The sequence below is a fragment of the Vanellus vanellus genome (assembly GCF_965231255.1).
Source record: "Vanellus vanellus genome assembly, chromosome: 7".
Classification (NCBI taxonomy): domain Eukaryota; kingdom Metazoa; phylum Chordata; class Aves; order Charadriiformes; family Charadriidae; genus Vanellus; species Vanellus vanellus.
In genome coordinates, this window is record NC_138912.1 from 41,168,380 (window position 1) to 41,181,151 (window position 12,772).

The following is a 12,772-nucleotide window of genomic DNA, read 5'->3' on the forward strand; positions in this document are numbered from 1 at the left end:
CTTGGCTCTTGCCCTGGTCCCATTCGTTATGCAGCCACGGTAGGTGCTGGCTAAAGAAGTGGGGGCAGGAGGAGATGCTGCCTTGTGTCTTAAGGTCCAGCGTTTATACATACTTGAATTTCTAGCAGAAGATGGCAGATCATCTGCTTAATTTGTTGGGACAACCCTAAATGTTGTTCGTGTAGTGCATTTTTCTGTTAATTGTGCAGCGGTTCTGCTCCTAACAAATGTCAGCCAGGGTTGGGAGAGGTCCCCCAGATATGGTGCATTTAGCTTTCAGGTGAGAGAAGATGCTCCCTGGTAACACCTCTCCCGTGGGCAGTCACATGCAACCTTTGATTTACGTGGGCAAGCACAGCTGCTCCCTTTCAAGGCCAAATACGTGAGGAAGAGCTGAGGTTACTTTTTCAGATGCCGTGAATTGAGCAGTGGTAGCTGTCAGAGCAGAGGATACTGATGGTTCGTGATTTCCAACAGGTCTGTGCTGCGGTGGACTCTCTTGTCTCGGAGGCCCCATCTCTTTATTCAGGAGGATCACTTAGGAAAAGCCTCCTGCCTCTGCCTGCAACTTGCTTTCACAAAGCAGGGGAGCATCTTGTCCCACCAGGCTGGAGACTGAAAAAACTTGTGCCTTCTGGAAGCTGGACCAGGAGACATTTGGCAGGTGGCTCAGCCAAGCCTGATCTTAAAGACACCTGAGATCTTGGCGTCTCCCAGTTTGTCAACCTCATGGAAAGGTTCAATAGAAGGGAAGGCCAAAAGCAGAGCTAGGATTTGGCTTCATGGTCCACTGCAGCCTTGGCACAAGGTTTGGAGCCATGTCTTTATTTTTGCTCATTTCCTGGATGAGGTAAGCCAGAGCGGGCTGAGGAATGAGATCATGCAGATGTGGCCAAACAGCAGATTCCTAAGGAAAGGCGGGAGCGTGGCAATGTCCTGCTTAACCATCTGGCTAGCGGAGACTGCGTGGCTCTTCTTTGGAAATGCTACCAGGTCATTTATTGCCTTGCTTGGAGCCTTTTTTGGGGCTGAATTATAGGTAAGAAGTGCCTCTCCCAAACCTCACTTCTTTGATCTAGACTATTGCAAGAAATGCTTACCAGTGTCCCTAAATTGTCTCCGCCTTGGGGCCAAACATTCAGGCATTAGTGTGTCGCAATGATGGTTGGATTACAATCTTTTAAATGTGTTTGGTTTATGATGACAAGGTTTAAAACCATGAGAACAAAATCAGCAGGACAGCACCGCATCTGATTAAACCCCGTCCACCACTTATCTCTGCCTCCCAACGGTCTTGCAGTAGATGCTTTTTCTAGATGAAATCTCTCCAGGGTTTGCTCTCAGGCTGTTAATGCTTATTTTTGGTCTTGCCTTCGCTTCGTTTGTTCGTGTTTCAGCTCTGACTTCCCAAGCCACGTCCCAGCCAGTGGATGATTAGGTGGACAGTTGGTGTTTCCTGCTGAACAGCCTGTTCCTGGCCAAGCAAGTTGCCAACCCAGCCCTCCGCTGTGCGCTTGCATTTCTCGCTGCCTTTTTTTTTTTTTTTTACTTTCAGTGTAGCTGGTGACAAGAATTTGAGTCGGCTTGTGGCAAGCAGTTGCGCAGGGTTAGGAAGAGTTTACTGGTGAGATTATTAACATAGCAGAAAAATCAGAGGGATTTGGTACCCTCCGGAGCTCCTGATGGATAGGCGAGGTCTGACAGAGTCGCTGAATTTCAAAAATGCCCTCAGTGATTCTTTCCCAGGCTCCAAAAGATGCCAGCGTGCAAAATAAAAGCTCTGAGATGCATGTACACTGCAGATTTACGGCACAGCACGTACTTTTAACGTAACGATCTTGTTACATCAGCCATGTAGGAATGTGTTAGTTCCTGCATCTTCCCGCGGCATGGATGTTATCGTAGTTCATCTCCTGCGGGACAGATCCAGCAGATCAACATTCTGCCAAAGCAAGTGCACGGCTGGAGTTCCTACTGACGCAGAGGGTGTGAAAGAGAGATTCGAAGTGTGCAGGTTTATTTCTTCACACGGCAATATGAGTCTTGTCTGCTGTGGTTTGCAAACAAATAGCAAAATACCCTCTTTGTGGTTTTTGGAGTGCTACGCTTGAGGAGCTTGTGATCACCGAGCAGGTTGTTAACACTGCAGCGGGGGGGGTTTCGCTGTAGGACTGGGTGGTGGCAAGCTGTTGGGAAGGTGAGTTTGGGCACTCGTGCTTTGCTGAGGGTCCTTGGCCAGGTGACACATAATTTCAGAGCAGCGCCAGAGCTCAACCAGGAGTAAACACACCCGTATGTCTTGGGAGAAGGGGTTATTTTTGGCTGCTGGCTCTTCTGCATGTGCTCATTTGGTCTCGCTGCTGAAGCCTGAACCCCTGAGGACAGGTGAAAATTAAACCACAGTGGTGCTGTCTCACCTTGGAAAGCTCAAAATGTTTAAACAGGCTTTTGACAACCCCTGCAAAAAAAAAACCAACGCAAAACAAAACACAAAAAAACAAATCTTGAGCTACTTATCTTTTATGTTCTGAGTCATCAGGATGTGTTGGGCTCACTTATTTTTTCAGGGTCAGGTCTAGAGAGGTTTTGGCTTTTCATTTTTGTTTTGCTGTGGTACCTGGGCTCTGCATTTCAGACAGCATCTCGTCTGTCCCCTACACTCCAACCCCCAAATAATTGATTTTATCATTTGAAACAACTGCAGAAGGGGGGAGATGATGTCAGGGACCTGCTCTGGTGGCTGCGGCAACGAAAATGGGAAGTGATACTCCTGGAGGGAGAAGACGCATCACTGGACGTGGTTGGGACAACAGCTCTGCGAACCTTCTTAGGTCAGGACTTCCTGTCAACTCATATGGTGGTGGCACAAGGTGGGAATTGGTCACCTTGGGCCGGCTCTTGGAGGTATTGCTTCTCCCTCTCAGAGCTTCTTTCAGTGCAGTCTCACAATCGTGACCCCAACATTGAAGCTTGCTGAGAGTTAACCTTAGAGGTGAGATTTATGACCATCATTATGATTATTTTGGACACAGCTGTTCTTACCAGTATGTTAACATGTTCTGGAGCAGGGTAGCTGTTCAGTGTGCCCGCAAGCAGTTGTGGCCTTTCACTAAATTTGAATTGAAAATGGGCATGAAATTCTTAGTATAGTTATGAATCGCTGTGGTAGGAGATTGGTCTCTGCTGGGATGCTGGTCTTTCTGAAAAATAATAATAAAAACAGGTGAGGAGAGGGGGGTATTTTTTTCTCTGCTGTTATGGAATAATTTTCACCCAGTTTTCTGTCCAGGCAGAGCCCTCTGTTGCATACAAAATACCATGCCTTTGCTGAAGCATGTTGAAGTGTTAATGGCCCAGCAAGCAGAGGAAATAAAAATCAGGCTATTTTGCTAACACATTTAAAAGTCACCTTTTAATTTATCATTTCTCCCATTCCTCTTCTTTTGTTTTGTTTTTTTTTTTTCTTGTCAAAATTGTTTTCTTGGACAAATGAAAGATGATCACTTCCTTGCTGTGACTTCAGATGCAGAAATATTTATCTAGTGAGATGTAAATCATGAGAAAGCCCAAACTCTCTTGTACTGATGATAGGAAAAGGATAAACCTACAGTGGTGAAGAATCCGGCTGGGGAGAAAATATTTATATCTCCTCTCTCTCTGGAGACTTCTTTTCCTTTGGCTGCCTCAGTTGGAAACTTAATCCTTGCAATTAATAAGGTCTCGTAGATATTTTATGTGCAAAAAGTCTTTGTCGAAGTACCGTTGCTGGAGCTGCAGGGCACAGACAGGCTGGTTTAGTCTGCGTCCCAGCGGAGAGCAGGTCGATATTATGAACCACCAACATTCAGGCCTCTGGTTCAGCGTCGTGCCGGTTCCTTGTTTGCACGGCCAAGTGCACGTGTACGCGTTAGGTGCTGTTTTCTCTGCCTCCCATCCCGCCGTCTTTCCCAGCTGGGTCTCGGTCTCGCTCAGCTCAGCCCTGCGTTGTCGCTGTTTCTTGCCTCATCTGCAATTACTAGAAGCTGCGTTATGTTAAACACGGCAAGTAAATTAGCACCTCAAGTTGCTTCTGTTTTGCAAGTGCAATTAAAATAATAGGCAAGTCTGCCTGTGTTTTAAAATGCCGAAGAGGCAGGGAGTGTGCTGCCTGTATCTCTGCGCGGACTCCGTGTCCTCCCCTGCCTGCCTGCGGGTGTATCAGTCACCTGGCAGCGCTCCTGCAGCAAAGCAAGTCACCTTCTGCCACTGCCAGCAGCGGCGGACATGAAGGCATTGCCACCAGAAGGCCTCTGAGCAGAGGCAAACGAGTCTGTGTTGTTCAGACACAAATCCAACTTACGCCAAAAGCAACTATTTTCTGCGCCGTTTTCCCTTTTGTACGAAATTGCCAACGTTTGCTCCAATGGCTCGTGCGGATTTTTAATGAATTTGTGTTCCTCTCCCTTATATTAGTCCCAGCTGAGATTCTCTTTTGTACAGAGAGCAACGAGGTAACAAAAGTGTTTTGTTTTGCTTTGTCTTCATCAGGGATCAACCAATGTGGTTTACCAAGCCCATCATGTCAGCAGGAGTAAGAGAGGACAAGTCGTCGGTACCAGGGGCGGGTTTCGAGGCTGCACGGTTTGGCTAACAGGTATTTTTGTCTGGGTGTGAAAGCGTGGTTTCATGTGTGAAACCCACTTGCGTATTTGCGTATGGCTCGGAGGTGGGGATTTGGGATCTGCAGGAAACATCAGCGTTCCTTGCGAATTGCAAAACATTTACACGTGGGAAACACTGACATGCGGTGCTGTTGGAGCAAGATATTCTCCCTGGCAGCTGCTGCCCATAACTAATTGTTTTTATGAATTTCGCAGCTGTTATCGGGCTCCTTCGAACACGTCAGAAGCCCTAAGGGTCGCACTTGTTGTTCCCAAGTGCGTAGCTGAGGAAGCCTTGGCTCAAATCCAGCCAGTCCTTGGCAGGGAAACGTGCCCGGGGTTGTCCAAAACAGAATGCGGATGTTTTCATTCTGGGTTGGTGGGAAGTTTATCGGGACACCTGAGTTTATTGTGTTTAAAGCGACTTCGTGAGCAGCACAACAAGGCAGTCATCTTGTCTGAAGAATAAACACTCCTGGACAGCAAGCCGCACTGGAAGCGATTCCTTGCACGGCCATTATGGGTTTCTTATGTTATTTCTCATTTCGTATGCCTTCCGCTGTGTTGCCCTTCTTTTCTGCTTTGAAAGATAAACACACGGTTTGAGGATTAGGGGCTGCTAGAAATGACAATTGCATTTATTTTGCTCCACTAATATTTACACAACTCTGTCTTTTGCTGCTTATCCAGTTGTTTCTTTGCTTGTTAAATATTGGTATTTTCTTTGACTGCCGGAAAGTGTTGAAAGACTTACTTGGAAGGGTTTGTAAAGCCATTCTGGTTTGCCTTCATCAGTTTATGTGCTAGATGTTGGATTAAAACACATTTCTGTTTTGGTCTCCTCTTTAATTTTGAAAAGAAGGCCAATGCCTAATCTGCTTTAATATCATTTCTGAAGGCAAAAAACCTATCCAAGCCAATTTCCTTCTTTTTCAAGTATCACTCAAAGATCCCATGTCTGAAAGGTCTGAGCATCTCTGACTGATGATTATTCTTTGAAATAGACAGTGGTTTCCAAACTTTCCATCAATTTAATTTTAAAAGACTATATGTAAGACATATCTCCGTAGGAGTTTCTCCAAGGCTAAGTATTTCCTGAGGCAGGTGTGGCGTTTGGAGGTATTATCTCTCCTAAGTCAAAGTCCTCTTCCATCTCAAGGAGTTGTCAACACATGGATCCCCACCCAAGGGGAAGGAGGAGTTTGGTGCTCCAGGTGCACTTGCCGCTTTCTGACACAGCCACTCGCAAGTGCTTTCTGTGCAAGTGGATGGAACTGGGATGGGAACCAACCACCTTGGTTTGGATTATTGTCTTTCTGGCTGATGACTCTGGGAGATGCGGGCAGCTGAAGATGCGCTGCTTGTCTACACAACCATCCTGCTCCTGTTTGCACGGATCTGTGGGTGCTGCTCCTGCAGAAGGAAGTGTCCGTGGATGCAGAGAGGCAATTACTGGTGGAGTCTGTCCCACCCTACACAGTTGTGGCAAGAACCTCTCTGTGGGTTCAGCCTGGGAGAGCAGTTGGCTGTTCATAGGGGAAACAGGAGGAGGAAGAGGAAGATGATGAGAGACTTACAGGCAACAGCATCCTTTCAAGCTTCCCCTACTTACTGGTACCTATTTGTCCCACCATGGCTCAGCAGGAGGTACTTTTGCAACTCTGCTCGGTTGAACCCCTCCAAATGTTGGGATATAGCAGCTTTTCTCATGGAATTAATGCCATCTCTTCAATAAGAGAAGGCTTGGCCCGGGCTCTGTGGTGGTAACTGTGCTAAAAAGATGAATCCAGCTTCCCTACCTTATTCTTTCCTTAAAGGAACTTCAGACAGAAGGAGTTCTGTTGCCAGTGTCCCAGGAGGTATTGCATTACACTGTCATTTTCACTCTTTTGACCTCAAACCTGAACCTCACTTTTCTGTCTCCAACAGGCCTCTCTGGAGCTGGCAAGACAACCATTGGCTTTGCTCTGGAGGAGTTCTTGGTCTCTCATGGCATCCCTTGCTATTCCCTGGATGGTGATAATGTTCGGCATGGCTTGAATAAAAACCTGGGTTTCTCTGCTGGGGACCGTGAGGAGAACATCCGCCGCATTGCAGAGGTGGCCAGGCTGTTTGCTGATGCTGGGCTTGTCTGCATAACTAGTTTCATTTCTCCTTTTGCAAAGGTAAACTCGCTGCGTCATATTCTGCTCTTTTCTGGGCAGCCTTGATGTCATGGTTGCTCTTGGGGAAGACAGATTTATGTAGAAGACTTCCTATATGCCATCAGACACTCCTTTTAACTTCTTCTCTGTTCTTTTTTTCTCCACCGATACGCAGAACCACATGCAGTCGGTACAAATTTCTGGAGGGCAGTTTGACGTGACCTCTCTGAATATATTCAGTATTACAAATTGATTAAAAGCTAAGAGGAGTTTAAAATCTCCTTATAGAGGCTATTAACTCGTTAGGAGGCAGAAAAGAGGAATAGAAACAGTAGCCTTTCAGTACCATTGCTACTCTGTTTGAAGAAGTATCGATTATGTTTTTATGCTTCCTGAGAATACCAAGTAGCTGCTGTTATCAAGTCAATGCAAGCAGCTCCTTTTTTTTTGACACAAGGGCAGATAATTTTTCATGTTCTAAAGTTCTGCTGTCCTGCTTAACAAAGAGATCTTCTTGGTGTTTCGGATGGAAAGAGCTGAGAGCAGATCAAAGTGGTAGATTTTTTTTTATTTTTAAAAAGTATCTTTTAAGAAAAACCCTTATTAGAATTAGAATAAATGTATACCAGAGATGAATTGACGTGTTGAATTCCAGGGCATGTCATGTAGTAGGAAGGTGCTTGCTGTAATTTGGATGCATATGATTTTCCTGTCTTTCTCCCAACAGGATCGTCAAAATGCACGGAAAATTCATGAGGCGGCTGGACTTCCTTTCTTTGAAATCTTTGTGGATGCTCCTCTAAATATTTGTGAAAGCAGAGATGTGAAGGGCCTGTACAAAAAGGCAAGAGCTGGAGAGATCAAAGGTATGGAAGAGCGAGCTCTTCTTTTGACTTTGCTTTCCGATACGTTGGATAGTTTGTCATTGCAGCTCTGCACATAGAGGTGGGTTACTAAAGGCTCTTTGTAGTGCACGAGAGTATCCTGTTTCCCTAATTTTGCTGTCACGAGTGTCAGTTGTAGTACCCAGTACGGTTGAATGCTCGCTGGTTGGTTGTACAGCTTTGTTGGCTCTGGGGCACCGAGCATTACATTGAGTAAATTTGTTTTGGGTTTAATTGTCCATAGGATTCACGGGGATTGACTCGGAATATGAGAAGCCAGAATCTCCTGAACTAGTGTTGAAAACAAATGTTGCCTCAGTGTCTGAATGTATTCAGCAGGTTGTGGAGCTCCTCCAAACACAAGTAGGTCATTTTTATGCTGCCGCCACCAGCAGCTTGTAAACCTGCTTTCAGATACTGATTTTTTGGTGTGCATTTAAAAAAAACAGTGTGTGACTTAATTGCTGTCTGTCTCTCTCTTTCAGAACATTGTGCCCCGTGGCTCGATCAAGGATGTTCTTGAGCTGTTTGTACCTGAAAATAAACTCCAGAGTGTCCGAGCTGAAGCAGAGACACTGCCATCCGTAGAGATCACTAAGGTATCGTCACACGTGGATGCTGTGCTGCTGTTCACTCATTATTTAGCTGTTTCGAGGGTCGAAGCTTTGACAGGGATATTGCTAGAGGGGGCTCTGTTCCTCTGATGGCTGTGTCCTTTCGTGGCTGTGGTTTATGGCGAGCTGAAGCATGGTCCTGATCCTCAGCCTGTTTCTGCTGTGTCTTCACCCTGTGCTGTAACAAGCCAGGGCCTTCAGTCTCCTCCGTTGTGTTAGTGCAGCCCCGCAAGCTGTTGTGCTATGAAAGTATGTGAGTCTGGCTTAAAAAAAAAAACAACCCAAACCCCCCCCCCCCCAAATGGCTTTCTTCCCCTTTATGAATGTCCTATAATAGAAGCAGAACAAACGAGAGTGCTGTTGCAGCAGAAGGGAAGGAAAAGCAACCTCTGAGCGTGACCTGGTGACAGGAGTGCCGTCTGGGTTTGTTTTGCAGCTGGATCTGCAGTGGGTGCAGGTGCTGAGCGAAGGCTGGGCCACTCCGCTGACCGGCTTCATGCGCGAGGCGGAGTACTTGCAAGTGATCCATTTTGGCACCCTGCTGAATGGTACGAATCCTCCATGCTTTGCGTTAACGCTGGCTGGCAAGCCGCTGCGGGACGTGATGCTTACCCCGTGGTGTCTCGGCAGGCAGCCGTACGGAAAAGCTTAATGCTCGGCCGTGTTGTCCTCCTTCTTTCCTCCCGCCTGTTAAATGCGAGGGCTCGTGAAGGACTTCGGGGGCCAGGAAGCCGTGCTCTGAAATGCTCCAAAGGGTACAAAAGGTGACAAAGGTCACCGTGCTCCGGCTGGGACCCTGGCTCACAGCTTTCACATCTTGCACGGTGCCCATCAAACATTTTGGCAGCCATTGTGTAGCTCTTTTCATGCCCAGTTATACCAGGGTAAATAAAGATGCAAACCCAAAGCCAAGTAAGCCGGGAGGCTGCCAGGCTGAATGTGAGGTGGGAGGAGAAGGCAGCCTGTTCCTTGGAAACAGGAGCAGAGCCTGTTTTCTCCCCCTCCCCCCCCCCCCCCCCCCGTTTTCCTGCTTATCCATTACCGTAACTTGAAATAAGTCAGATTTACCTATTCCTTAGCAACATGTTAGAGGTGCTTCACTCCTGGAAAAGGCAAAGAGTGTTCAGGCAGCCATCGCCTACAGCTGAGACCAGGGCAGTAGATAGTTACGTCCCATTTCTCAGCTGTAGATGCCATTGCTGTGACTTTACAGGCATGCAGGGTGCTCACTTTGGGTTTTGTAGACCTGATGGCCATCTCTGGCCTCGGGGATTTGGGATCTTGGTGAGCAAGTCCACTTTGAGTCTTACCGTCCTTCTAGAGGATCCCGTGGTTGCACAGGGCGGTGACTTGCTGCTGTTACTGGGATTTGGGCACCACGCAGTAGCTGCAAAGCTCAGGACTGCTTGCTTTGGACTGGGGGAATGTCTGTGTAGGGGCTTCTGCTTTTGTAGCCTTTTACCTCCCGCCTGGTGTGTAAACAGTGTCAAAAAGCACACCTCCTTGTTATCGAACCCCGACCTGTGGTCTTTGAGCTGCCTGTTGTGCCTGACGAGGTCGCAGAGGCACTCCGTAATGGCCACGTTGCTCCAAAGCTCCGTACTTTGCGCTGGAGCCTCGTCTCAGAGAGCATCTATTTTTGGGGCACTCCCCCAAACCTGTTGGCATCACTGAGCACAGGTCCTCTGGCTCTGCAGGTTTTGTCAGGATTTGTAGAGTTCTGCGGGGTCAGGGACAAAGCCCAGGACACCTGCTTTTCGGGGAGGATGAACTCTCCAGAGCAAGGTCTTTGCAGTAGAGGGCATCAGTGTCAGTCCCCAGTCCACCTTGTCTCCATGGAGGTCTCCAAACTCAACATCTGAGTGGTCAGACCCACAGGGTGACATCTGGGCAGGAAGGAGAACACCCCCAGTTTGCTTGGATGAGCTTTGGGAAACGGTGGAGGGTTTCCATCTCATGGTGCCGAGGCTGGAGTGCGTGTTGCCAAAGAGAGGTTTGAGGCTGGTCTTTCCAGGGTCATAGGTCCAGCTCTTTTGCTCTGCAGTGCAGGTGATGTTTTGGCAGCTCCAGCTATGCTTGGAAGGGCTGCCATCTGTTACGGTGGACTTGTGCAAGTTAGCGCTCCTCTCACTCAGTCTTTGAGCCGTAAATCCCACCTTGATACTACCAACAGTTGGGTGGATGAGGTGCTTTGTGGAGGGGCACGGTGGCCACCAGGAAGAAAGGTGGATCTGCCCGTGGTGTGACAGCAGGAGTGCCGCAGAGCCTCCGGCGCTCTGCCCTCTGCACCAGCGACGCGTGCCTCTGTTGGGGCTGGGTGACAGCGAGAGCGTAGGTGTTGCGCACCATGACCCATGTTGGACGGGTGAGCGCCGGAGAGGCTGGGGCAGCGCCACCAAGGACTGCGGTGGTGGCAGTGGCGGCAGGCACCCCGCCTGCCGTTAGGCGGTGCTTTGCCAGAGGTTTTAAATGAGCGGCTTTGGTTCTTGAAAATGGCTGCTGTAACTGGTGCCTGTGAGTATTAATTATCTTAATTGTGTTTGTATTCTCCCAGGAAGGAATCGCTCTGTAGCTGGTATGTATATAACTGTTCTTAGGTTGTACGGAAATTACTACAATTAGATGATTTTTTTTGTTATAATTTTTTGCGATTTAAAAAAGAAAATTATTAAGACTAGACGCAGCCATGGCCTGTTTATGATTCGGCTGGTTACGAAGTGGCGTGACACACCCAGTGTCCTACCAACGGTCTTCACAAAAATCCCAGTCGTGTAATTTTTTAATTACCTTCGCTAGAGTGATTTATTTTTTTTTAAACTCTGTGTCTTGCATTTGGAAATGGACCACGGAGATCCTCAGCTTCAGCATCATTTGTTGGTTTCATAATCCAGCTTTTTCCATGCTGACTTTATTGACTGATCACTGGTTAATATCGTTTAAATGTATGAAGTTGATGTGACTAGAGTTATGATTATTCGTGAAGGTGCTTGAAAATTGCTGTCTGGCAGACTAATGATACCTAGTCGTAAATTAAAAGCAAATGCAAACATTTTAATAAAGATTTTTTAAAAAAAATTCTACATCATAGGCAAAATCCTCAAATTAAGACTCTCAAGGGTCCAAAATTATTTAAGTCAGATCAGAACAAATTGAATCAGTGATTTGTTCATTCTTCTTTGTGAATGGAAACCCATGGGAGAGGCTGATTCTTCTGTATCAATACTGGGATATCCAAGGAGGAATGGGAGGACCGTATTGGAGTTGGGGATAAAACCAACATGACATGAGAGACAACGCTGAAATTAGAAACTACATGGGCAAACGTAGACTTGCTGTCTACACACAGAAAATAGATTAAAACTGGACTCTCCAGACATATAAAGGAAAAGGAGTAACAGGATGGAGATATCCAGAAAAAAAAAAAAAACCAACAAAGAAACAAAGCAAAGTGTGACGGTGTTTTCCCCGTTGGAAGAGGCTGTTCAGGAGCTGTGCAGGGAGTGAGATGCCCCAGAGAACACCAAGCCGGAGCTCTCTTAATAGAGGTTGTTCTCCTGGCGGAGGAGGTGGGGGTTATATCCAGGCTTGTATTTTCCGCGTACGTTAAGATTTTTTTAAAGAGACTTTACAGCAGGCTAACTGTAGAAGAACCAACCTTTCCAGGGAGATAGAGAGTCCAGAAAGTAATGAAATGCTCCAGGTGTCTTTGAGACATCTCTGGTCCAAAGATAAAGAGCTTTTGTATTCCACTGACATCATTATTTATTAGCAGTGCAGAAAAAATGGGGCAGGGAATAAAGTTACATCACTGATGGTGAATCCCTGAGCTACTCCCGGATAATTTGGCTCTCCAAAGGGAGAATGTGTGCCTCTGAAAACCTCTGTCTACTTGGGGCCCAAGAGCAGTGTTTGAGGCTGGAGTACGTTAAAATCCTCCCCCTCGGGCTTCTTCCCAGACGGCGTTGTCAACCTGAGCATCCCCATCGTGCTGCCGATCTCCACGGAGGACAAGGAGCGGCTGGAGGGCTGCGAGGCGCTGGCGCTCAGCTATGCAGGGCGGAAGGTGGCGGTCCTGAAGAACCCCGAGTACTTCGAGCACAGGAAGGAGGAGCGCTGCGCCCGCGTCTGGGGCACCACCTGCGCAAAGCACCCGCACGTCAAAGTAGGTTTGTCCCCTTGCTGCTCTGGGAAACCTGGCCAGGATGGGAAACACGGCTGGGGGCTGGAGAATTGAACCTTTCCAAGGTTTTGAGGGGTGTGTCTGCTCTCCAAGCCCAGCTCCTTACTGGGAACCATCACGTCCCAAGCAGGCAGGACTGAATTTTTAGGCTCGCGAGTTAATGCCGCGCTTACTGCTTGGTGAGAGCATCAGGTAACAAGCACAAGGTGAAAGGGAAAGCGAGCGTGCTGCTGAGGAGCTGCTCCTTTCATTCACTCATGGTCACCGGTGTGCCGACATCCAAACTTTTTTAGCACGACCACCAACTTAG

General features: G+C 47.5%; 1 protein-coding gene across 1 annotated transcript in view; it reads left to right on the forward strand.

Annotated features, from left to right (window-relative positions):
* LOC309674129 (bifunctional 3'-phosphoadenosine 5'-phosphosulfate synthase 2-like) overlaps nucleotides 1-12,772 on the forward strand; it is a gene marked incomplete at its 5' end in the record, with an annotated part of 66,529 nt that overhangs the window by 50,060 nt on the left and 3,697 nt on the right. Inside the window, 7 exons of the mRNA XM_082486069.1 lie at nucleotides 4,528-4,633; nucleotides 6,570-6,805; nucleotides 7,512-7,650; nucleotides 7,913-8,031; nucleotides 8,154-8,267; nucleotides 8,719-8,830; nucleotides 12,197-12,444. Of these exons, the coding sequence (XP_082342195.1) occupies nucleotides 4,528-4,633; nucleotides 6,570-6,805; nucleotides 7,512-7,650; nucleotides 7,913-8,031; nucleotides 8,154-8,267; nucleotides 8,719-8,830; nucleotides 12,197-12,444 (1,074 nt within the window). The remainder of the gene's footprint in view (nucleotides 1-4,527; nucleotides 4,634-6,569; nucleotides 6,806-7,511; nucleotides 7,651-7,912; nucleotides 8,032-8,153; nucleotides 8,268-8,718; nucleotides 8,831-12,196; nucleotides 12,445-12,772) is intronic.